This window comes from Myripristis murdjan, chromosome 21, assembly GCF_902150065.1.
Source record: "Myripristis murdjan chromosome 21, fMyrMur1.1, whole genome shotgun sequence".
NCBI classification, from domain to species: Eukaryota; Metazoa; Chordata; class Actinopteri; order Holocentriformes; family Holocentridae; genus Myripristis; species Myripristis murdjan.
Genome location: NC_044000.1, coordinates 14390459 through 14414686, shown reverse-complemented (window position 1 = coordinate 14414686; position 24228 = coordinate 14390459). Strand labels below are relative to the sequence as shown.

The 24228-nt window shown below is 43.4% G+C and overlaps 1 protein-coding gene across 4 annotated transcripts in view; it reads left to right on the top strand.

The window, feature by feature from the left end:
• The window catches only part of igf2bp2a (insulin-like growth factor 2 mRNA binding protein 2a), a 49577-nt gene that overhangs the window by 11576 nt on the left and 13773 nt on the right, over positions 1 to 24228 (top strand). For 3 of the 4 annotated variants that reach the window (XM_030081491.1, XM_030081490.1, XM_030081492.1), the window contains exons 3-6: positions 17354 to 17402; positions 19069 to 19120; positions 22292 to 22355; positions 22710 to 23000. In XM_030081491.1, the coding sequence (XP_029937351.1) occupies positions 17354 to 17402; positions 19069 to 19120; positions 22292 to 22355; positions 22710 to 23000 (456 nt within the window). Of the gene's footprint in view, positions 1 to 17353; positions 17403 to 19068; positions 19121 to 22291; positions 22356 to 22709; positions 23001 to 24228 lie in introns of those variants that run through there. The other variant, XM_030081493.1, reaches the window with a different exon arrangement.

The window sequence follows — 24228 nt, the reverse complement described above, 5'->3', positions numbered from 1 at the left end:
CAGCATTCACGAAAACGCTGAGTTTCAGCCAGCAATGCAGCATAATTGTCTTAGGCACAACATTATGTCACTCGGAGTGATGCATTACCCATCCCTGTCAGGTTAAGTGAAGCACACAATGAGACTAATCCAATTAAAACCGAACTCATGTACCCATTAAAGAGCACGATCCTGAGAAAAAAATCTAAAGGCAAAACCTGGGCATCTTCAGCTCACCAGGTTAGTAAATATTTGATGCCGAAGCAGCCATGCATGTGTTCTTGCGGGGTGGGGATGCGAAAGTTAATGGGGTCCTTGCTTCTAGTGCATAGTAAGATCAAAACAACTCATTTTGTTTTCCCACACACAGCCGCACAGCAGCGTGCTCACCAGGCATCCGTTGAAGAGAGATTTTCATTTTGATTAATGGTGAATTCCACAAGACGCGGCTTTGCACGATGATTTCGATTCACCTCCTCACTCTGGGCACCGTCGTGCTCTCTTTTCCACCGCTGCGTTCGGTGCCTCTCTAACCCTCCCACCCCGCCACCCGAATGCATGTTTTGTGTCAGCGTGCCATGTGAAACTTAGATTGCGTGCGTTCTCTCTCTCTCTCTCTCTCTCTCTCTCTCCCCAACTCACAATGTCACTTCTCCCCTGGCACAGTGTGGCATTACAGAATGAAAGCAGTCATGTGTAGGCATGGAGGGGAAGGAAAGAGTGCCCAACTGTGGGTTATGTACTGTAAGCTGAATGTGAGCCACCATATAGTGTGACACATGTGATCAAATAGTGTAAGAGAGACAGGCAGTTTATTCTTAGCAGAGTTGTGGTTACCGCTGTTGGAATTCTTTGACAGCAATAGACGTCTGTGTATGCATGTCTTTATGTCCTTGCGTGTTTGTGTGTGTGTGTGAGAGTGTGTGTGTGTGTGTGTGTGTAGCGCCTGTGTGTGCTTGCCATTCCCCAAGCGGTAGGCAACAGTTCAGAGCTGGTTGCTAAGCTGGTTTTGTTTTAAGTGGTGTGAGCAGTGACTCCAGGCAGCCGAGTTTCCGGTCGCTTGACGTTGCAGGGAAATAAATTACAGAGATATAGAATGACAAGCTTCAAAGCCGAGTTTGATGTCAGAGAGACAGTGGTGTAGATGCGGGGGGACTATGAGCCACTGAAGATAATGCATCCAATATGCTGCACTTGAAGAACAATCTAATTCAGCGGGACTTGACTGTTTGTTCTTCCTTTCGTCAAGTGTAATTGTTCCTCTTTTGATGGATGTGTGGCTATGCCGGGTACATCTCAGCCTTTCTTGGAGGGTTTACAATAATGTTGCTTCCTCCCCGTCACCACATAACATCCAGGCTGGTGCATCCCTGTGCCGCCCGCACATGATCCACAGCCCCCGAGGTTGCCACACAGGCAGACAGCCAGCCTCGGATTTGACCCCGTGTCATTGAAGAATAACGGAAATGCCACCAGACAAAACACGGCGCCTCTCCACGTCTTTAAAAAAAAAAAAAAAAAAAAAAAAAAACAGGACAATTCGACTTTGTTGTCTTTGTAGCTTGGAATAATTAAAAGAGAAATTGCAGCAGACACTATTAACAATAGCTTTTTGATGACGAGGCCTTACTGCAGTGTATGATTTTTCGCACCGTCTTGTGTTCGTTGCCCAGGCCTTGACATCGATTCATTGGATTTCAGAGTGTTTGTTGTAGCTGTCTTAAAGAATGAGCGGCCAGGTTTTCAGGTCAGCCCTCACTGCTAATAGCCCTTCCACTTAAACAGGGTATTTGTTAAAGAGGGGAACCAGCGTCATATGTTGTCTGCCAGGAATGATGAAAGCCGCCGGCCTGTAAATGCTTGCAGATTTGTTGCAGTTTTCCTGTGTGGCGCAGAGTCGTAACCTAGAGCAGGGCTGGAAACGGTTGCTAAATTAGAGGACTGCACCCTTCATTATGCCCTCTCACAAATAAGAGGCCTTCGTCTCTTTCTGATTGCTCTATTGATCATGAAGCGTTTTTTGCTCTCACAACACTGCACATTTACCTCACCCCAACCTGTTGCTTTAATAGTGCAATACAGCTCAAAGTTAGAACTTGATTTGGCTGAAATTTTATGGCCTGAGTAGCAGTTAATTCATCCGATTTTGAAGGTGATATAGAGCGAGGACTCCTTGTTAAGATGTTTAAATTTTTTTATTGAGTAGGAAGTTCCAGTGCTCGGTTCTTCCAAGTCGGGCGCTGAAACAACCTTGCGTTCAAGTGCTGTTTTGTTAGAAAATCAAACCCAAAAGGCAAACAGTAAACAAACAGTAACAGTTACGGAGGCCACAGCTTTGCACGTTGAAGCGCTGCTCCATTTTGGTGGAGGTTTGGCCTCTGCTGAGTGTTTTCTAGTCACATGTAAGATGTAGAGGTCCCAGAACAACAAACCTTTCCTTGCAGGCTTTTTGCACAATAACCATAATTCTTTCGCTCCTTCTCTGTCTCACTTTAAATGCTGCCCACACAACAGGAATTTCCATCCACTCTCCTCAGCTGTGTGCGCACCAGGACGGACTCCTAACTTGAAATATCGATGTTCAGCTGAGGATTTTTACTCAACTATTTATTGCATATCGATTATGGCTCACGCCCTCATGAGCACCTCAGATAATAGAATTAGCCCACATATTGCGCACAATGCTGCACACACGCACGCACGCACACACACACACACACACACACACACACACACACACACCCTCCCATGTCCCTCCCTTGCTTCCTTTTCCAAATCACTTCCTTCCTGTTCCCAGCACCCACCTACACATAGCCACACACACACACCAATCTCCGGCTCCGCTTCCACTTCCGCTCAAGCCCCCTTGCCTCATTTCGGAGACTAGGTCAGGATTTGGAGCCATTTGAGCCTCGGGATTAGTCTGACGGGGATAATGCCACTTCAGCCACTTGCACGTCACGTGACACAAGATGATCTAAGGTTTTGGGAGGAGCGGCATAATGTAATTAATGCACTGGCAGCTGCTAGCCATCGAGCACCGTGCAGCCAAGAGTTAGGTACCCCTAAAAACTGTTGTTTAGCAGATGATGGACAGGAAGCAAGTGATGGCAAGGAGAACTTTTTTTTTCTATCCTTATTACTTATCTCTGTCCCGCTGTGCTCCTCCTCCGTAGAATCTAGTTCCTCTACTCCTCAACAATAGCTGCTGATGTAGCTTTAACCTTAAACCCCTTTGTACTATCCCCCCATGTGTGTTATATATAGATAATCCCCCCATCCTGTTCACCTCATGATGGCTTATTTTCACCTTGCTTCACTTGACTGTACCTTCCGCCACTCATTTAAAATTGCTTTAACTCAGAAATTGAGTTGATGCGCTCTTATATGTAATTGTTATTTATTTACATTTTCTTTCTTCAGTAATATCAGTTATTTGTGGTATTTTATACGTTTATGTGCTCCTGGTTTATTCCAGGCATGAGCAGCATGAATACCACTGTTCAAATTATTATTATTGTTATTATTATTATTATTATTGTTGCTGTTGTTGTTGTTGCCGTCATCATCATATTTGTGGCTGTAATCCAAAGTTCTTTTACAGCCATTAGATGTGTCAAGAATGTTTACATATAACACTAACACACATATCTTTGACTGAATACCTCGACATCAATATTGTGATTATATTTTAAGAATGACTATTACGGCTTTTCTAAGATATTTACACACAAGAGTTGTTTTATTTATTTATTTTTTTTTGCTAACCACTCATCAGTACTGTGTGTATGATGGCCAAGCAGTTAGAGGCAACAAATAGAACAGCGAGAGCAGGCTAATAAATCAAATGCAGCCTTTAAAACCGGGACAAGACAACACTCATGCCACATCACAATTTAAGTATATCCAAAATCCCCGGCAATATCTAGTCTCATATCTGATACATCACCCGGCCCCGCTGCATGCACATGCTGCAGATTTGTTTACATTTAAGATTAAATAGTAGCCTATTCTTTTATCAGCCACGACTGTCCCATCCCTCAGCAGCATTTCACAGCCTGGTACAGATTCCCGGCCCAGTGTTTAAGAAACGCAGAGTGTGTTACAGTGCGCGCACACACACATTCATACACACTGCCGTCCACCCCACAGCTTTCCCAATGCTTGGCTCTGCCACTGTACAGAGAGCGAGAGCTCCTCGGTGACAGTGGCTGTGATTGGCAGGTTGTTTTTAAATATGCTCCTTGTTGACCAGGCTTGTCAGCGTTCCTGTTTCTCCAAGGATAAGTCCTCACTCACCTCCCTGCCAGTTACATGTTCTCACTCTCTGCTATGGACTGCACTACAGATGGGGGGGAGGAGAATAGGGGGGGAAAAACAGAAGAGGCAGTGTGCGTACATCATATGTGCATGTGTGTGCGAACAAGTAACCTCTCTCTCTGGAGGGAGCTGAATGTAAGACGGGTACAGAGGAGGGATAAGTGAGAGACAGGGCAGCGAGAGAGGCAGAAAGACAGGCAGACGGTCCAGGGGCTTGCGTAATGTTGAGTGGTGTACGTGCGGTATTGATCCAGGTTAACCCTGCCGGGACCTACACCTATGGCAGGCAGGCTCAGCCTCCCAGCTATAATACCGCATGGTTGGCAGATTAAAGGATGAGACCTAAGGAACATGCTGTACAACTCAACGTAAAGCTACAGAGCACAGCAATGAGGAGCAGCTAACAGAGGACCCACACTGCACCACCGCAGTATGAGCTGGTATCCACCTGTCAGTAGCCCTTAGCACATAGAGCAAACCTTTGGTGTGTGTGAATGTGTGCGAGAGCAGACACAGAGACTATATCTATATGTATGTGAGGGGAAGGGGGGATGTGCAGTGTATCCACACCAGTCGCTGTGCATTAGTGTGTCCAGTTTTGTACATGTGAGTGTGTGTGTCCCCGTGTGTGTGTGTGTGTGTGTGTGTGTCAGCCTGTGGTGTATCCCTGTAGGCTCGCTGTGTGCCTGTCAGTGACAGTGCAGCAGAGTGCTGACTATGTGCTTTGTGATGGGGACTCAGAGGAGTCCTCAGTTTCTGAAGTAGCGGACTGCTGCTCGCTGTGGAGGAGCGAGGCGTTTGATGCACACAGGACAGGACAGTATAGGACATGACTCTGCATGTCCTCTGGAATCAGCCTTTTATTTTATGCCTTGTTATTTCTTTTTTTTTTTCCATGCTTATGGCTCAGTGACTAGGGATGTGGCTGCGGCACCAGTGACTATTTCATGTGTAGATGTTCTAAGTGATGGCACGGTCGATGATTAAAAACCTCTTCAACTCCGATGTGCCTTTCCGTGGCTTCGATGCAACAGATGCATGCTGCTTTGTTCAAACCCACGGAGAAATTATTTTAAAATCTAGAGGAGATCCCGAGGTTTCCAAAGATGCCACATGTATCCTGCTGAATTACAGGAAAATGCATATAAAATGATGCACAAGACATCCATTTGATGTAACGGCGCAGTCATAACACAGTGGCGTCTTGGGTTTGAATATTTCACTCCGTGTAAATGTGATGCAGCATCAATGAAGCGTTGCAAACCGCAGATACAAAAAACGAAGGAACTGTCCTACAGTATGGAAAAAATATATTTATTCTTTTCTAACTTTGAAGCTAATCAAAAGGATTCAAAATTAGAGTTCGAGGGTTTAGATGTTTGCTGCACTTTGATAAATAGTGTGCACATTTTTTCTTTCATATCCATCACAATAAACCTTCAACAGTCTCTATTTTAGATCTTAGGAAAACACAGATTGCTCGGTTAAGTCGACTGCTGTTTGTGGGACTGCTGGCAGGACTGATGGAAGTTCTCAGTGTTTCATTGAGGTTTCAATGACAACATCAGTTGAAGCTCAAGTCTATTTTTTACTTCCCCAGTTAAGCAAATGCGCTGGTGATTTTTATCTGTTGTCCTAGCCGTACTTAGACAGTCAGCTGTCTGTCATGCTTTCTGTCCCAGCTGTTCTGTCACTGTATCTCCCTTGAAGATGCAGGCCATCCCATATGGTTCTTACTAGCTATTACCATTTATAAAGCTCCCTGCTGCAGAGTAAGCAACTGTTTCCCTCTCTCCTGGTCACCTGTTACACTGGTTAGCAGACCTGAAAGGAGATTGAGCCGAACCTATACTTAGGAAGAAACGGCTAACAGCAGGGGACGGGGATGATTGGCAGGCCAAATGCAAATGTACAGATTTGTTTTGGAGTGTGTGAATTCATGTTCAGTTTCATGCTGGTGTGCTCGGTGGCTCCGTCGCTGCCAACAGTTGTCATTCGAACAGAAATGCATTGTACCACAGCGATAGGCAAATTGAACATTCTCAAATAGTCATTTTGTTGGCTGGGGAGGTAAGACTGGAGAAAAATTGTTTTGTGTCAGCTGGGAACCCTGTGGCATTTTAGCACCGACTGAAATTAAATGTGATTATTACACCTGAGAACCGAAATTAATTTCACATCTGCAGCAATATGCAAATCATTTTAGAGCTGCCTATGTCTACTCATATTGTGTATGAAAATGCAATGCAAGGTAATTTTTTTTTCTTTCTCATGCGGCAGTATAATGTCCAGTGAAAATCATAACTCTCTATACCAGTGGCATTGTTAGGCCTCCAGCCTGGGACGTTTGAATGCCAGCCCCGAATGTTTCTTTTTGTTTGGGAAAAGTCAGCATTTTAATGTAGAAGAGTGGAACTTCAATTCGGTGCTTCGGCGAGAGGGGGACATAAAAATGTGGTACACAAAAGAGCAGCACAAGCGCTCCCTCTTGTCATTTCTGTGTTTTGTGCCTCCTCGTCTCCTGTCTCCTCGCTTCTCCTCCTTGCCTCCTCGGTGAGGAGAAGCAAAGAGAGGTGTGTGTGTGTGTGTGTGTGTTGGAGGGGTTAAATTGGAGATTGTGAAGAAGGGCTTTGCTGAAAATGCACATCTTTGCTCAGTGAGTCTGCCCAGTGTAAATAAAGGTTAAAACGGTCAACATTAAACAAATTGCGCAAAAGTTTAACCAAACAAGGAGCAAATTACATAAATCCTTTTTTTCTGTGAGGATGTATGTTATCTTCATATTTATACAAAACAAAAATATAGCCCCAAATTTATAATAAAAATATATTCCATCCACAGAGTCAGCGGATCAGGGACTCTGTGTGTGTGTGCGTGTGTGTGTGTGTGTGTGTGTGTGTGTCCATCTGAAAGCCTTTTGTCAAATAATAGGCTAAATATTCTTCTGATAGTGACATATGCCAGTGTTTCCATTTGTATCGTAAAGAAACATTAATGTCTGTTCATTACTGATACACACCTCCCCTAATAAATTTGACAGTAACTGGCTTGACCTCTTGCCAATTTTTACACATCTTGTTTAATTATACAGGTTTAAATTTCTGCATGATGTTGAATATTGTGAATAAAAAAAGAATGATTTAATTTTAAAAAAAGGAAATCAATATATAAGCCTAGTAGTTTTTTTTTAGTAGAGTGAACAATTTATAGGCCCAATAAATCATACCTACAAATTTTACTAACATTCTGTTTTTCATATACATAATAAGGCGATGTTTGGCACTCAGGTTTTTTCCGGTCAGAAGTCGAGAGACGATATTTTTTGAGCCCAATCAATTTCAGAATGAGTTGTGCGCTGAAATGTTCAGCGGTGCAGAAATATTGTCAATAAGTCCTGTAATGATTGTACTGGACTGGCTAACAGTAAGATACACACGGAGCCACAGGAGCAATCCTCACTAAAAGTCATCACAGCGTTAAAGAGAAGCATAAACTTAATTCTTTGCCGAAGAGGCTGACATTTCAGCTCATGGCGTATCTTCTTCAAGAGCATTGAGCTCTGTCTGTCTGTGTTGTATCATATCTTGGCCTTTGTATTGTTATACATATTGCATCGCAAGGTTGTTGGCAATACCCAGTGATTCACTGAGCTAAGCCCCTGATGTCTTCAGAGCCTAGCAACGCCCCTGCTCTATACATAAAACTGCTTCTTTTCCTTCATGCTCTGTGCACCTCAAACATGAATGACTTGCATGGCCTGAGTTAGTAAAATCAATTGAATCTTTCTGAATCCACCTCGCCCTCTGCCATTAAATTACTCTGTGGTCCAGGGTATCAATCTATGTTATATTTCCCTGCATCACCAACAGACCATTTCAACGCGCACCATATTGAATGTAACGCTGGATGAACAAACGATGTGTGAGCGTGGCTTATTTACATCTTTCTATTATCCAGCTGAGTGAGTGTTGACAGCGAGGAGCAGGCGGATCTCGACAGGAATTCTGTGGCTTCCATTAGCGAGGAGCTGCGTGTGTCTACCTGCCTGCTTTTCTGCCTGCTTTCCTGCCTCTGTGCCACAGCCACAGTGAATAGTAATGCGTGAGGAGAAACAGGCAGGCAGGTGAGCCTGCTGAATTCTGATGAGTTCTTATGTACACGCCAAGGGCCAGGAGGGAGAGGAGAGCCAGGCACCTGAGCGCTACATGCTGAGATGAGATGGAGCGTCAGCTTTGTTCACTCCGCGGTGTCAGTGTGACAGGAAAATGTTGGGATGAATCGAAAGAATTAATGGAATTAAATGAGAGGCAAATTACTAATAACAGTGGTTATTGCCTTGTAAATATCATCATATGCATTCAGCTGAATCAAGGTCTTTTAATTTTTTTTTTTTTTGTTTTCACCAAAGTGGTATCCCTTTGGTGCAAAGCTCTGTTTTTGCCTCAGGGTTCTTTTTTACTTGTCTATTAATTTTTCCACAACTGGATCAGCCTAATTATTGTTAATGATCTCAGTTTTGAGCTGGCTTCTAACGCTTTGAACCAGGTGAGGAGGCTGTGCTGCCAATGACACTGAACTTTATAGAGTCTCTTTTACCATATGCAAGGTGAATTGCAAACAGAAAAAACTACTGCAAATAATAGTGAATTATTGTAAACAGAAGGAAGTGTTTGCAAATGAAACCAAGGTACTGCAACCCAAAGTTATGTAGGCAATAAATAAATACATAAATACATACATACATACATACATACATAAGAACACTTTCTTAAATGAAAGTGAAGTTGAAAATGAAAGTAGTAAGCTGCTGATCACAGAAAGAAAGTGAAACTGTTGTTGTTTTTTAAAGTAGCTGAAAATTTTCAGGTGCTTTTGTGGTGCTTTCACTAACCTACCTTTCATTTTTTTGCCATACTTTTTCTTTTTTTGCTGGACTCGTTATCTTTGCAGTACTCCTTTTTCTTTCACTTTGTGGCCTTATTGCTCATGTAAGTCAGAATCCGGGAAATGAATTTTAACTAAAGAATTCAGTTTTAACTTCACGGTTTTTATTTAGTCATGCATACATTTTTAAGCTGGACTGATCTGCACAAAACTGTAGAGCTTTCACAATAGATTGCATTATAACTATAGGCCTGTGGATGTTTGTTTTACCTCTCAGCATTGATTTACCTCTGTTGACTTTTCTAGCAGCAGCTCCATCTGACACAAAGACAATGCAATGACAATGCACGGACAAATCTATCATATTCTGTTCCATTTTCTCCACTCCACAACAATTGGATTCACCTTAAGACGTGCTAAAGAGTACAACACAGAAATGGCGCTGAGCTCCGTTTTAATCCAGCAACAGAAAGCACAGTGGGAGCACTGCCAGGCTTTCAAAAGAAGAGCAGAGGGACGTCTTCTCACATGACTACAGTAGGGTCTCCTGAATATTGTTGACTTGTGGCTTCCTCTCAGAGATTTCAGCGCATTTAGGTGCTTAAGAGCTTAAGGGTCAAAGCTGGAAATGCGGTTAATTCAGATTAGACTAGTCTCTGGATGGTGTAGAAGGACCACCAGACTATTAGACCAACTCATCTGAAGTGACCCACATACTGTACGATCAACTTTTTTCACTGTTGCACTGGATTCCCCAGAATTGTGTCATTTGTGCAATGGGTATATTTGTGATATTTAAATCACGCAGATATGTTAATAATCTGCAGAGCTTTGCAGTGCATGCTGACACTTTGATAAGGACGACAGCTCCTCACGTACAGGGCAATCAAGACGTAACTGATGGTTTGATGATCGTATTATAGTACACTAAGCACTCATGCATTTAACTACACAGAAAACAAGTAGACACTAGCGATGCTTGGAAGACACTATCATTGGATTTGCAATATGAGCATATTATAGGTACATAATCACAAGCCCTACAATGAGATTTATGACTGTAGAGGTTTTCATTTCCTATTTTACCCGTATTGTATGGCTTGTGATGAAGCCTGTATCACCTTTCATTCTGACAGTCATCCATTCTCTTCTGCACAGTATTAAGTCTTTCATCGGCCTAAGCCTTTGTTGCTGGTCTGACTTGGACTTCCGATATCTATTGTGTCATCAAGCGAGGCCATCTGCTGGAACAAAGCACTTTGTCAACGCACAGATTACACAGAGGGGAGAGGGGTGGTATAGGAAGCTTTCTGTTTTTCTGCCATCACACTGAACTGTTGATATTAGTCACCATCTTATGCCAGAGAGAGGACTGTCTCTTACAATGACCATCTAATTTGTTGCCGTACTGCTGCGAAGCAACGGAGAGACAGTTCATAATTGTGCAGAGAATCAGTTATTGAGAGAGTTGACAGCTGAATGGACTGAAAAAAAAAAAAAAAAAACATTCTGTGTGAGTCAGGTGATTTTTTTTTTTCTAAGGTGAGACAATTAGATGCAAGGTGTTTTGTAGAAGTGGCTGGGCCTAGAGGTGACGGTGTGGCATCATGCCCCGGATAGGCCTGGCGGGCTGAAAAGACTATTTGGGATGTCTTTTTATTCTTTCTGAGAGAGAATCCACCCCCTGCGCCCCCCCGCCCCCACCCTCCCACCCCCCCTGCAGGCCTTGTGAACCGCCTCTGACAGCATGGGCGTCCGCACAACGCTTTTAAAGGCTTCATAGACAGAATGCTTGAGCTGACAAGGAAATGTTTAATCACTGCTGCCTTGTGAGTTTCTCTTAAGAGTTTTTTTTTCCCAGTCAATGAACTCTGAAGGATAAAAAAAAAAAAAAAAATCACAGGCTTAATGTGCTCACACACTGTGTTCTTAATGCAGGTGATGACTTGGATTTCTTTTGGGCTTTTAAAGAACAAAATACTTAACAGTTTAGGCTAGACGAGCCGAGCCACTATGATGCCCCAAAGAATACCCTGAAATGAATTAAGTGCTCAGATTGAAGGTGAAAGAAATCTCTAATGTTAGATCACATTGTCGGGGAAAAAAAAAAAATCAGCTTACCCTTACTCCTTTACACTGCCTACTCAGTGCTCAGCTCAGCCGTCACAGGTGGTGCCGACTTATATAATTTCAATAAATGGTTATTGAGCATAATTCAGCTGTCCCCTATAATTAAGACAGACTTGAAAATAAAAAGCTTTGTGAACACTGTCGGATCTGTAGTCATACCTGCCTCATATCTCACAAACATTTTGACTCACGGTATTTTGCAGTTGCGGCGTGTATTTTAAGCCATGCCGTTGGCCACTACAAAATTACTACACTATATTAACATAATGTACATCATTAGTGGTGGAATTTTTCCCTGACTGGCCTGGCTGTGGACTTCTTGTCCCACCCCTTCTCACAGCCTCCACCAAAGAGGCCATCATTTAAAAAGGCTTCCCCCCATTTTGTATTGGCAGACACATGCTCCTTATTCAATTAGCTCTCTCCGCATGCAGCCCTGTGATTTATGTATGGAGAATTTCATTTGGAGCGTTTGACAGTGATGATCAGATGTTCATCGTTCGGACGACTGCGCGATGCTGGCGAGGGGTGAATACCCTCTTTCTCACCCCTCTGTCCGCCCGCCCTTCTCAGAGGTTAGAATTCCTTCGACTGCTCCGCATGCATGTGCGTATTAGTATGCACGCGTGTGCGCAGACATGGTTTTCTACCTTGTGCAGTGCAGCTGGGTGCAGTAAATATTAGCTTTTCAAATGAACATGGCCACCCTCAGATATTTAAAGGCCGAAATTGAGAGGCTTTCTTTTTTTCTCTTGGCAGGCCGCTCCAAACCAACAGCAGACAGCATGGTTACATTCGACAAACCTTAAGTAACCATCGGTTTCAGTCTGCATCTTCTACTGCAGTTCATTTTGGACTTTGGGAAAGGGCGTTGGGTTCACCTTGACTGCAAACAAACGGGACATTACCACTGATGCCTGCTGCCTCAGATATTACCACTGGGTTATGCCCTGTCGCTTTGACTATAAAGCAACAAGCATATAAAGCAATGCTTGAGGATACACAAGTTTGGGGAGTAAATCACACATACTGAGACCTGCGTTCTGTGTGGAGAAAGACAATAGTATGTGTTGCTAAGTCTGGGTGGCGTGTGTCTCGGGCCCCTCCCAACCCAGGAGACAGACAGACAGACAGGCAGAGAGCAGTGATCTTCTGGGCAGCCAGTAGCCACAGGCATGCTGAAAATGAGATCTTGAAGAACTGTTGGGAGGCACTGTCACTTTTTCCATGAGATGCCCATTCAGGGCGCTTCCTTCGGCAACAGTGGAGAAATATGTCAGAATGAGAGACAAGCAAGTGGCCTCGGTTTTAGTTAAAGCCTGTGCGGAGAAAAAAAAAAGTGGAGGTCTGCTCTGACAAGGAAGGGATCAGTGTGTTGTGCTGATGTTGTGTTATTGATGTAACTGATAAAAGAAGTCGACTGTACACACCAATCTCCGCATCTCTGCTCTGCCCTCCAGGAGTCCACCTCACCCCCTCCCCCTCCTCTCTTTCACTCTCTGTCAATGGATCCTTCTCCAGGGTGCTTATATAAAGGGTACAGAGGACAACACCACTGTTGCTGTGCGCCAGTTCAGCCTCATGCAGTCTAATGTTACTGATCAAGGTTAGAGTTGTCACTCGAGAGAAGCAAATCAATTAGCAAAAGCACAATAGAGAATGTGGCGCTCACAATTCACAGGCTATTTAACCAGACGATGCTGAATGAATGGGGCTTTTATTGTCCATATTCGGCAACCCAGGGAAGTCAATGTTTGGGGCTGTTTTGAGGTTTGGAGTTGGGCTTAAACGCTTTTCTGCCGTTGGCCGCTTTTGGATGGGAGAAGGTTGTTTACTATGTTGAAAACGGTAATGTATTTTCGTGGTACAGACTGATTTTATGGGTCTATCCTTGTTTGCATACTGGTTGCCAAGAGAGATCTTTCATGAAACCACTCACTAGTAACTACTTTCAGTGACAGAAGCTTTGCAGGCCACTGTGTGGTGGGATGTAGTAAGAGGAGTCCCTTTTCCTTTTATTTTTTATCTGTTAGGGTCTTCTGTCTCTTTCAGCTGGAGGAAAAACAGGCAGAAGCAGCGGAGGATAAAGCAACCTCAGCTCAGTTTACCTATTGCGCTGCAAAAAAAAAGCTCCATCTCAACACAAGACATTGAGTCTCATTCAGTTCTAAAATCGTGTTTTTCTGAAAAGTGAAAACTAGAAGAGTGCACTCAACCGAGTGCAGATCTCCGACAGGCGTACATCTCCCTGTCCATTGCTTGTGCTTAGACAACAAATCACCCCTTTTTTCACCTACTGAGAGGAGAGAAAATATGAAGGCACTGCCTGCGTATCTCATCTTCTCCAGTGCTTGGACTTTGGCAAAAAAAAAAAAAAAAAGCTGAGGAGTTAACACTCAATTGCAGTATAAAACAGGTTTTACAAAAGTTTTGCATCACTGCAACCATGAAAGGTCTTTGATCATTCAGTTAAAACTTTGCACTAAGAAATTTAGGCTGATAGGTCCATTAGTATGAACGATTGGCTGCAGACACACACACAAAGACAGAAAAAGTAGTGTTTTACCTGCCATTATACAACTGAATGACGGAAATGAATGTACCCAAGTCAATTTAACAGGAAATACAGGGAATAAGTTTTTGGCTCAAGCCAAGAAATCTACCTAATAAAAGCATTTTTTTTCCTGTCATTCTGTCAATACGCCTTCTGATGCCGAACCAAGTCAAATAGGAACTTATGCGACCATTCCAGTCACAATCTAGTAGCTCTGCCTTCACTAATAACACAAAAAATATTAGGCTGATAGGCTCAACAGTACGCAGGATTGGGTGTGGACAGATCCACACACACTCACACACGCAGACACACACACTCACATGACCAAACGTAAATATTGCGTTTTGTTCTCCAATGTTAGTCAGTGCTAATATCCAGAATTTTCTTGAATCAAGCATCATTTTCTTGATACCAGTCGGCTGATCTGCCTTACTCTGCCTCATTTTGACATATTAATGAAAAATTCCTGATACAAGTGAAACTGTATCAGAAGATTAAGAAAGATTTTAGGACTTAATATGTGACTATAAAATTTTGATCAGTGGTTTTTGCAGTGTGTTTAAGAAAGAGGTTATGCACCTTTTCAAAATGATATAAATCTTGATACTGAAAACATTACAGAAACGATATAATTAATAGAATCATGTGGATGTAATTTATATGTGAATAGGGTCTTGGACCACTGCTTTTAAAGTATTTCATATATTTTGTCGCTCATTTTTTGCAGAGGTTTGCCTCATGGTGATCCCTGCAAGCAGTTTATAGTTCACCCTGTTATATTTAACAATACATGACTGGATGGACTGAGGGAATGGCAGGAGAGCAGAGAAGGGAACAGGGCTGTCCCAGATCTGTGTGACGCTGTGTTGCTCTGCTCCCCCTGGGATTTTTTTTCCTCCAGCAGCACAATTAGAAAGAGTCATTCATTCATGTCCAGCTGCCAGCCCAGTGCTCTCCTCCTCACTGACAGGAAATTCTGACCTGCGGTCTTTTGCACCCAGACGACTGCAGATTCTGGAGAGCAGAGAGAAAGATGCAAGACGTGGATAAAGACACGTGTGTGTGTGCGTTTAACTTATCCTTGCTTCCGTGTGTTTGTGTGTACCGGCCGCAACCCTCTGAACTAAGATCCACCTCTCATTATCTCCCCTGCCCTCCTCTTTCTCCTCTCTCCTCCCACACCAGCACTCTCACTCCATTTCTGTACCTCTGTCCTCCAATCTCTCCATCTCCCTCCTCCAATATCTCCTATTCAAGAGCTGAAATGCTTCTTTAATGGTTATTGGGATTTGGTCCCTCAGCGGTGTGGCTTTTCCTCCGCCAGCCTCTCTGCTTTTTAAATCAGCAGCTCTCATTGCGGAGCTGGGCTCACTCACGTTAATGTAGTTGTTAACAGCTTGTGGTCGCCAGGCGGTTTGTGTGGCTTTGCTCTCTGAGCGGACACGCTCACTCCAGGCAGAGAGGCTGTTTGGTTGCACTGGATCTCAAACGCCTGGGCACAGGAGGAGAGACTCCTGTGTGTCTCTGTGTCTGTCTCCTGGTCTGTCTGAGCTCTGGACTCGTCTCTCTATCAAGTGCAGTCCACACATGAGAAGTTGCAATGAGCAACACACACACACACACAAACCGGCATTAAAAGCAAGGCAGTTTGCTGCACAGCATGTGCAAAAATTAAATCTGATGGAAATGCATTTGGATTGAAAGTTGGTGGAGAGTGATGAATTGTCAAGTAATTTGATAAATCCAAGTATGATTTGTAGGTTTCTAATGATTTTGCAGTGGAACCGAGAAAACGTTTTTCTGTATCCTCAGTTCATTGAACTGTACAAGTGTGGTGAACTGTGAGTGTTTTTTCTCACCACAGTTCTTGCACATTTTGAGCACAATGTGAAATCAGAGAGAACACATTCATAATGTAGAACATTCAGCACTGCTTTTGATTAGTAATAAGGCCTAATTAAGCCTAATTGGTGACTTTTCCAGCAGCTGCATACAAAAGCATTCAGCTGATAACCTTTACTGAATGTTAGCAAAAGTCCCATTCAGCGCTCTGTGTTGAATTCTTAGTATACGCTCAAATTCAATATTTTCCAGCCAAACTGAGATACGACCTGAGCCATGGCCTTAAAATCAAGGTCCAAACTGGACTGTGACAAGATGAACTGTTACAGCTCTGATGAATTGATTAAATCACAGGTGATTTGATAAAAACAGAGCTATTCTCACCATTTATCATCACTTTGCATCATTCATTGTTTATCACTCAACGAAATTGTTGAAGGTGAGTCACCCTGCAGAGCCTTGAAGTGTAGAAGTACTGTGACAGTAATTAACTGGCGAATGCGGAGGTGATGGACGTTAACAAACACGATGATGAAGATGCCTGTGAACAGAACAAGTTATTTCAATTGTAAAGTGACAGTAGATTAAAATGATCTTGACTGAATAACTGATATTAGATTTCCCTTTTGTTTCATCCCTTCCATCATTTTTGCTAGTTTCTGTTTCTTTGTTGAAGTACCCAAACTAATTTTTGTCACAAAAGTGATTTATAACAAGCAGTAAATGACCTTTATGCTGCAATAAAAAATGAATGGCAATTTTGTGGCGCAAGTGATCAAGGAAAGGAAAGTTTCATATCACCAGTTTTTCAAATTACTTTTGAATTTATTAACTCATCTGACAGTTTTTCACTTTTTAAATTCATGTTTCACAATGTTTTTCAGTCCAAATCCATTTTTATCATGCCTAAATTGATCATTTTTGTCGCTTCCACTGACAGGGGGCTCATCTGAAACAAATTTTGTGGTTTATGTGATGAATAATGAATGATAAAAGGTGGTGATAAATGATTTAAATTTTTATGAAATCACCTCTTAAGTCAAATGATCTTTGAGTTTATTGGATCAATCGACATTTTACCACTCGAAAGGTATTTTCCAGCACTTTTGTTTTCAAGTCACAACAATTTTCACCTCATCTATTTTTATCGTTCAATTTTGTTACCCCCACCCTTCGCAGGAAGTGCAGCGCTCGTAGGAGGGAGGCACTGAAAGTCACTAAATGCTGTGTAATGAAGCTCCACACCCATGTTTCCTTCAGCTGCTCTGTGATACTGCTCTTGTGATACGGTCTATATGACTGGGACAAATGAGTCATGGGAGTTAACACAATGCAGAATAACCTCAGATGGACAATAACATATAAAACAGTGCAGAAAGTAGCTCCGGTTTGTCAAGTGAGGTGGTTTCTCACCTGTTGAGTGTGATGCTGCTAGTGTGAAGGTGTGTGTGCTGCTAAGACTGACGTTTCTGCTTGCCGCTCAGTTGTAAACTCTGTGTGTAGTGTGTGTGTGTGTGTGTGTTGATGAGTGTGTTCGTGACCCATCAGACGACAGATGACTGTAACTCCTAAGTGTGTGTGTCGAGTGTTTGTGGTTCAAGTCTGTTAAATCCACTCCCTCTTTGTCTCTCATCTCCGTAGGAGTCGGAAGATCCAGATCCGGAACATTCCCCCTCATCTACAGTGGGAGGTCAGTAGTGTGTGTGTGTGTGTGTGTGTGTGTGTGATGCCCAGTTGACCAGCACCAGGAAGTGCATAAACCAGTTGCTTGGCAATGAGTCACCAGTGTACAAACCTTTACACGTTTCTGTAGACTGACATGTCGGTGTGTGTCCGTGTGTGTCCGTGCATGCACTGTTGTGTCCGTGTCAGTGTTTGCCTCGATGCCAGTGACTGTCTCTGTGTCTGAGTCTGTGTTTGTGAATGTGTGTGTAACTGTTTATGTCTGCCTCGGTGTTTACACAGTACAGCTGGGCGATACAGACAAAATCAAATATCACAATATCTTTGACTAAATTCCACGACATCAATATTGTGATGAAACTATAGAGTTGACTATCTGTGCTTTTTTTTGGGAAATTTAAAGAGATTTTTGATAACCAATAATTTGAATTGTGGTTATTATGACAAAGCAGGTGAATGTAAATAACACAACAGCTTGGACAGTCTTAATAGGTGGCAGCCTTTAAAACCAGCAGCATATCTTTATACCCCAATGTCCAAAATGCCAGACAATCTCATAGCACAATACTGACATGTTATGTTTTTTCTCAGGCTTGCATGCAAGTAACTGTGATTGTGGTGCTCCTTTGTTACTGAAGTGTGTGTGTGGGTCACTGACACGGATGGTAGTAAGAGGGAGAGCAGTGCAGACGTACAGGTTGGAGAGAAAGAGGAGGAGGAGGAGGAGGAGGCATGAATGAAAAGTAGTGCTGCTTCTGCTTCTTCAGCTGTGTGGTGGATTAAGATTACAATCCCCTCTGGGCCACATGGCAATCTGTGGCCACTGGTCTCCACCTATCAAGGAAAATCAGAGCGATTTGATCAGTTCACTGATATATCAGGCTCATAGTTGAAGTTTTTTTTTAATAGTGGATATCAGTGTGTCTTCCCTCTCCAATACGAAAGAGGATATTCTCTCGATTTTTGACAGTATCTTGTCTGATCGTTGTATTTTGTATTTGCAGTATTCTTGGTGTGCCTTACTCAAACATTTAATTAAAAAGGGATTTACTCTCGTAATAGTTTTAGGGTGACCAGATATCGGGAAAACGAAAAACGATGATGGCGTTGTATGCTGAAGTGTGTAAATCATTATCCGTCACATAAAATTCATTTTATTTTATTCTCTTTATCAGCGAAGTGCCTGCCACATCTGTCAGATCACTCCACTGTGGCCGGGTGTGTGTGAATGCTGGAGGGTCGCAGTGGCACATGGAGGTCAGCCTAGCAGCGGCTGTTTCATTAGACAGAGTTCATTTCTTGCTTAAAGAAGAAAGAGACCAGTGTGTCGGTCTGTGCAGTCACGCCGTCGGCTAGGTGTTGCTCGCTGTTAGCATGCAGTTTGGTGTCTCTGTGCGAAATGTCAAATTCTTTCTCGCAGACTAAACAAGAAGAAAGGATAAACAAGAGGTTTTCTTGTTTATGAGTCCAATTGTAAGATATTGAATGTTGGCACAAAGTATCAGCTATCGACAGCTTGAGTTAAAAAATATCAGAATCCGTCAGTAAAATATTGGTTGAGCGGTATTATCAAGCGTCAGGGACATCAGACGTGTGTGTGTGTCTTTGTTGTGTGTCTGCGCACGCGTCCGTGCGCTCAGTCTCTAACTCGTTCTTTTTCGTCCCCCCCCCAGGTTTTGGATGGCCTTCTTGCTCAGTATGGTACTGTAGAAAACGTGGAACAAGGTACAAATCTGTTCTCCTCTGTGTGTTTGCTGCTTATCTCCTCTCATCCCATCTCATCTCATCTCATCTCATCATCTGGCTCAAGCCATTTGATGCACATGTGTGTATTTAGCAACACGCAGACCTCCCAGTGAGTCAAGTCTCCCAGTGTGACTTGACTTCCTTGTCGCCCGCATCCCACACACCCATTATCTAAACATAAACCATCTCTGCATATAAATCTAGCTGCATCATCCGTCTGTCTGTCTCCGTGCATGCATGTGTGTCTTATAAGTTTGACCCGGGGAGAGGCGCATCTGAATTGCATGTAGCCTCCATAATAAGCACTGTGTACTGCCACGGGTCCCCTTGGCCACAGCATATGGATTGAAGTGGGCAGACATGGCAGGCGTCCAGTAGTAATGTGTTTGTGTGTGTATGTGTATATTTATGACTGCATGTTTGCGTTTGCATCTGTTTTGGGGAGGTGCATAGTGGTAATGGGGGAGGATACTGTAGGCGCCTGTGGTGAGTCTTTTGCAGTGTGTGAAGGAGTGTGTGTGTGTGTGTGTGAGTGTCTGTTAGCCAACAGTAGAGCTATCCCTGAGCTCAATTAGGAACTCTCTGCTGTCTGCACACATGCACCGACTGTACATGCACACAGGGAGAGACACCGACACAAAGACCCACAATATCACACACTCACACACACACACACACACACTTACACACACACAGAGGCGAGGCAAGCGCCCCTCTGTGCTTCACACTAGCCAAGATCTACTACCGCCCACTGTAGTCATGACAGGTGCTAAAAGAGAGAACCCAGAAGAGAAGTTGCTCCGCTCAGAGTTTTCCCAGCTTCTGCTCTGCTCCATCTGCAGCTGATACCAGCGCAGCGCTCCCTCCTCTCTAATTCATCTTTATCCTTCAGCCTGTCTCTCCAAACTCTTTCAGTCGCACAGTTATTTGATCAAAGCCTCCAGAAAGCCGTCTCGCCTCCGTCCGTCCGCCCGCCTATCTGTCTGCGTCTTTGTCACCGTGTCTGCCTCGCTCCGTCCCGCTCTCTATCTCCCCGTTCATCTGTTTGCCTGTTTGCCCACCCACTTGCCTGTCACCATGCCTCCCTGCCTGCCTGCCTGCCTGCGGATGTGTCCTGTCCATGCTCTCTGGTTACGGGGTGAGGTTTGGAGTAGTCCAGTGTTCTTGTGTGGCATGGTGAGGGCTGCCGGTGGCGGGGCAGGGCGGGGCAAAGCTGGCTGTGAGCGCTTGGCCCGGGCACCGTGCCAGGCTCAGCCCACTCGCCCTCTCTACGCCAGCTGGAGGCTCTCGCTAGCTTTTAACCCTTCCAAAGCCCCTGCTCCCTGGTTTCACTGACAGAAAAGGCTCAGCCAGTGTAGGTGATCGGATGACATTTCCGAATACTTGTGTTGTTTTCTTTGTGAATAGCTCTTTGTGAATAACACTTCTTTTCAACTTCACCCCTTACACTCAGACTCTCCCTGAAATTTCCCCTTCAAAGTGAGAATTTTTTTCCATAATGTATGACAACAGCACATGCTTATTGTGTATCTGCTGGTTGCAGCACTTCTTTGAAGCTACATCAAACTTATATTGAATGCAGTATTCAAACCCAAGATGCCTTTTTTGGCTTTTCTGCTTTGTTTGACAGTCACAGTAGAGAGAGACAGGGAAGGCAGGGGAGAGAGAGAGGTGACAACATGCAGCAGATGGCCTGAGGTCAGATTCAAACCCAGGACACTGCGATCAGGACTCAGCCTTAACAAGTGGTACACGCTCTTACCCAGTGAGCGACTGGGGCGCCCTGATGGCATTGTTTTATGGCATCAAATAGATAAAATATCTAGATTGTCTTGTGCATCATTTACACAGCTCCCCCTGGAATTCAGCAGGACATATTTGGCATCTTTGGAAACTGCTGGATCTCCACTAGAATATAAAATGAAGTTCTGTGGGTTTGAACAAAGCTCAGCTAGGCAGCAATGACAAACCCACTGATGGGACCAGCGAGGTTGAAGAGATGAAAGAAAAAGCCTCCCTATTACACTTGAACAGTTTTGAACTGTAAAGAGCCAAACTGTCATTGTATTTAAGTGGTTAACTATCCAAATGTTGATATTCTCAGTGCAGATATAATGAGTTTTATAGCGGGAACATTTGCAGTGATCTATAACGCACAGTAAATGTCAAGTTTTTTTGTGTCAGTGTGAGAATCAAAGAGCTAGGGCTTTTTTCGATCCTCTCTCTCCATTTTTCGGCGACAATCAAGAATCATACAGGCAGAAATCGTAGAAGAGACAGAGACCCCAAAGTTTGCACCCCTTCTGAGTAAAAGGCAGGGGACCCTGGCTCGTTTTGGTCCCATGCTCTTACTTTGCTATTGCTGTTGCTACGTACATCCTGAAGGTTCATGCATGTTCTCAGGGTTGTTAAAATTCTCTGAATCATTCTGGGAAATGTAGGAAATTGCCATATTTCATCAAAAATGAACTCCAGGGATGCATTTCACATCATAAATTGATGATATATAACAGTGTAAGTGAATCCTATGGGTTTTCTTGTCTTTCTTTCTTTCTTTCTTTCTTTTCTTTACTTTTTTTGTTCTCAACATGCTTGAGCCAAAACCCAATATGTTTTTTTTTTTGTTTTTGTTTTTTTTAACTTGGCTTTGCTTATACATATGCTCTGCAGCAAGTATTTTTATCCAGTCTTTTCAAGCACATTGTTGAGCATGTGTAACCCATTGGGAATCGAACCTCTAGTGGCTGTGTTAGTGCTATTCTTTACCCGCTGAGCAACACGGGACCACCGGTCACGCCAAGGTGTGTTTCTGTTGTTGCACTGCAGTCAGAGACTTTATCGCAGATTACTTGCTTTGTTTTGCCTGTCATGTCAAACTTAAATCTGTTATTGTGTAAGTGGCAGAAAGGCTATTGTGTGGAGCAGCTCCTGTCTGTAGAGGCAGCGGTGGGGTCTGGAGGCAAGCCAGTGCGGTGATGGCTGTAATGGATTCACACAGACAAGTGGCTCTCTAGGTCACCACGGGAACCTGGACGTGTGGCGAGCTCACCTACAGCAGCAACAAAGACGTGCCATGCACACACGGAAATGGCCGAAACAATTCTTTATCTCATTTTCCCCTTGTCTCTCTCTGCCCTTCTCTTTGCACAGTCAACACTGATACAGAAACAGCCGTGGTGAATGTTACGTACGCTACAAAGGAGGAAGCCAAAGTGTAAGCAGCATATAAAATGACTTTGTTTGGTCTGAAGCATCTGTCTGAAGGACTTTAAAGTTGGCTGATAAATTGTTTAAAAATGGTTTAAATCATGAAGGCACAACACTCCCCAAAACCTATTACCCTCACTTAGAGTCTTAGTCATAGTTTATTTATTATTGCATATTTTATTTGAGAGCAAAAATCAAACTCATCATTTTATTGTTAGCCATATCCTTATGTTTGACTGTCCATATCTTTTATCCGTTCCTTTCCTCCTCTTCATCCTCCTCTCTCCACTCGCTGTGCATTACTCTCCTCTCCCTCCTCCTCCTCCTCCTCCTCCTCCTCCACCTTGTCTTCCATCCTCAGAGCAGTCGAGAAGTTGACGGGACACCAGTTTGAGGACTACTCCTTCAGGGTGTCATATATTCTGGACATGGATGCTGCCCCCCCCCTCCAGGCACCTCGCATGCGGCGTGGGGGACGAGCGTCCCGGGACCAGGACGCCTCTCAACCTGGGCCCTCGGGCGGCCTCGGCGGTTCGCGCCTCAAGCAGCACGACTTCCCCCTGCGTATGCTCGTGCCTACCCAGTTTGTGGGAGCAATCATTGGCAAGGAGGGCCTCACCATCAAGAATGTCACCAAACAGACACAGTCCAAGTAAGAAAGCACGACTCTGGCCCTCTACTTAGGTAGAAGAAGCAGCACTATGGAGGAATATTTCAGTCAAAGTCCTGTGGTTAAAATGAGTTGCTAATTACTTAGGTGAAAGTATTTGCATTAAAATGTATATGGTTGAAGAGAGACACCAATCTCCATTATGCTGTCTTCTCTCTCAGTGGAAACCAACTCACAAACACAGAAGCAGCTCTAAGTGGTCTAGCGGACCAATCACAGGTCTTGGGATCTAGCGTCCCCCTACATGCAGTTACATTTTTTTAAGAAGTGCACGTAAGCTCCGCCGGCAGCCTCCACAGGCGCTGCCGGAGGCACAGAAATCCACAGCGCAGCAATTTTGACACAGAAGCAGAAGCTGACCCTAAGATCTCTCCTGGTTCTGTTTTTGTGGATGTCTTCTGTTTTGCTCTTTCATTTTCTGTCAGTGTTGATTTCAGACATGAAATCTCAGACACTTCTGGTCTGATTTTGACAAAATTTGAGGGATGACAAGTTAGCACCTTTTATTGTGCATTTCAAAAGATTAATCTACAATCAGGCCAGGTCAAATTAACCCTATAAAGCCTGAACTATGAAAGAATTGGCAGAAAATTCCATTTTTTTATTGAACCCTTTATTTAGTCCTATAACAAAATGTAAAAAAAAAAAAAAAAAAAAAAAAAAAAAAAAAAATCAAAAAATATGTTATTACATACGATTTTTCTGTTGTATCATATATGACAGTACTTGAAGTACCAGTGGTATGGTCCAGGGTGAACAGGGGAAGTGTGCAAAGGTATACAACAGTATTTTGGTCAAGTATTGATTAAACTGAAACAGAATGTGTTATTTGATAATGTGTATCATATATGATACAAATGGCTTTATAGGGTTAATAGATTGGAGTGATGGCGTCTAAGATATGATGTGTGACAGCATACAAATGAAAGCAATGAAAAAGACCTTTATCTGCATGATACGCACATCAGATGACACATTTTTTAAGCGATTAGTCCATATAGTGACAGCATCATTCAAGGGGAGAGGGATGTTTACGGCTGCCTGGTATTCACTGTGATTGCCTTTTCCTTTCAGCGTGTAGAGCAGGAGGGTGTGAAAACATTATAAGACTTAGTCTTTATCAGCCTTTATTTCTAACAACCCTCCACTTAAACTTAATTTCCTTGACTTCTTTTTAGCACCCACTTTGTGAAAAAGGTGTTCATTTTAA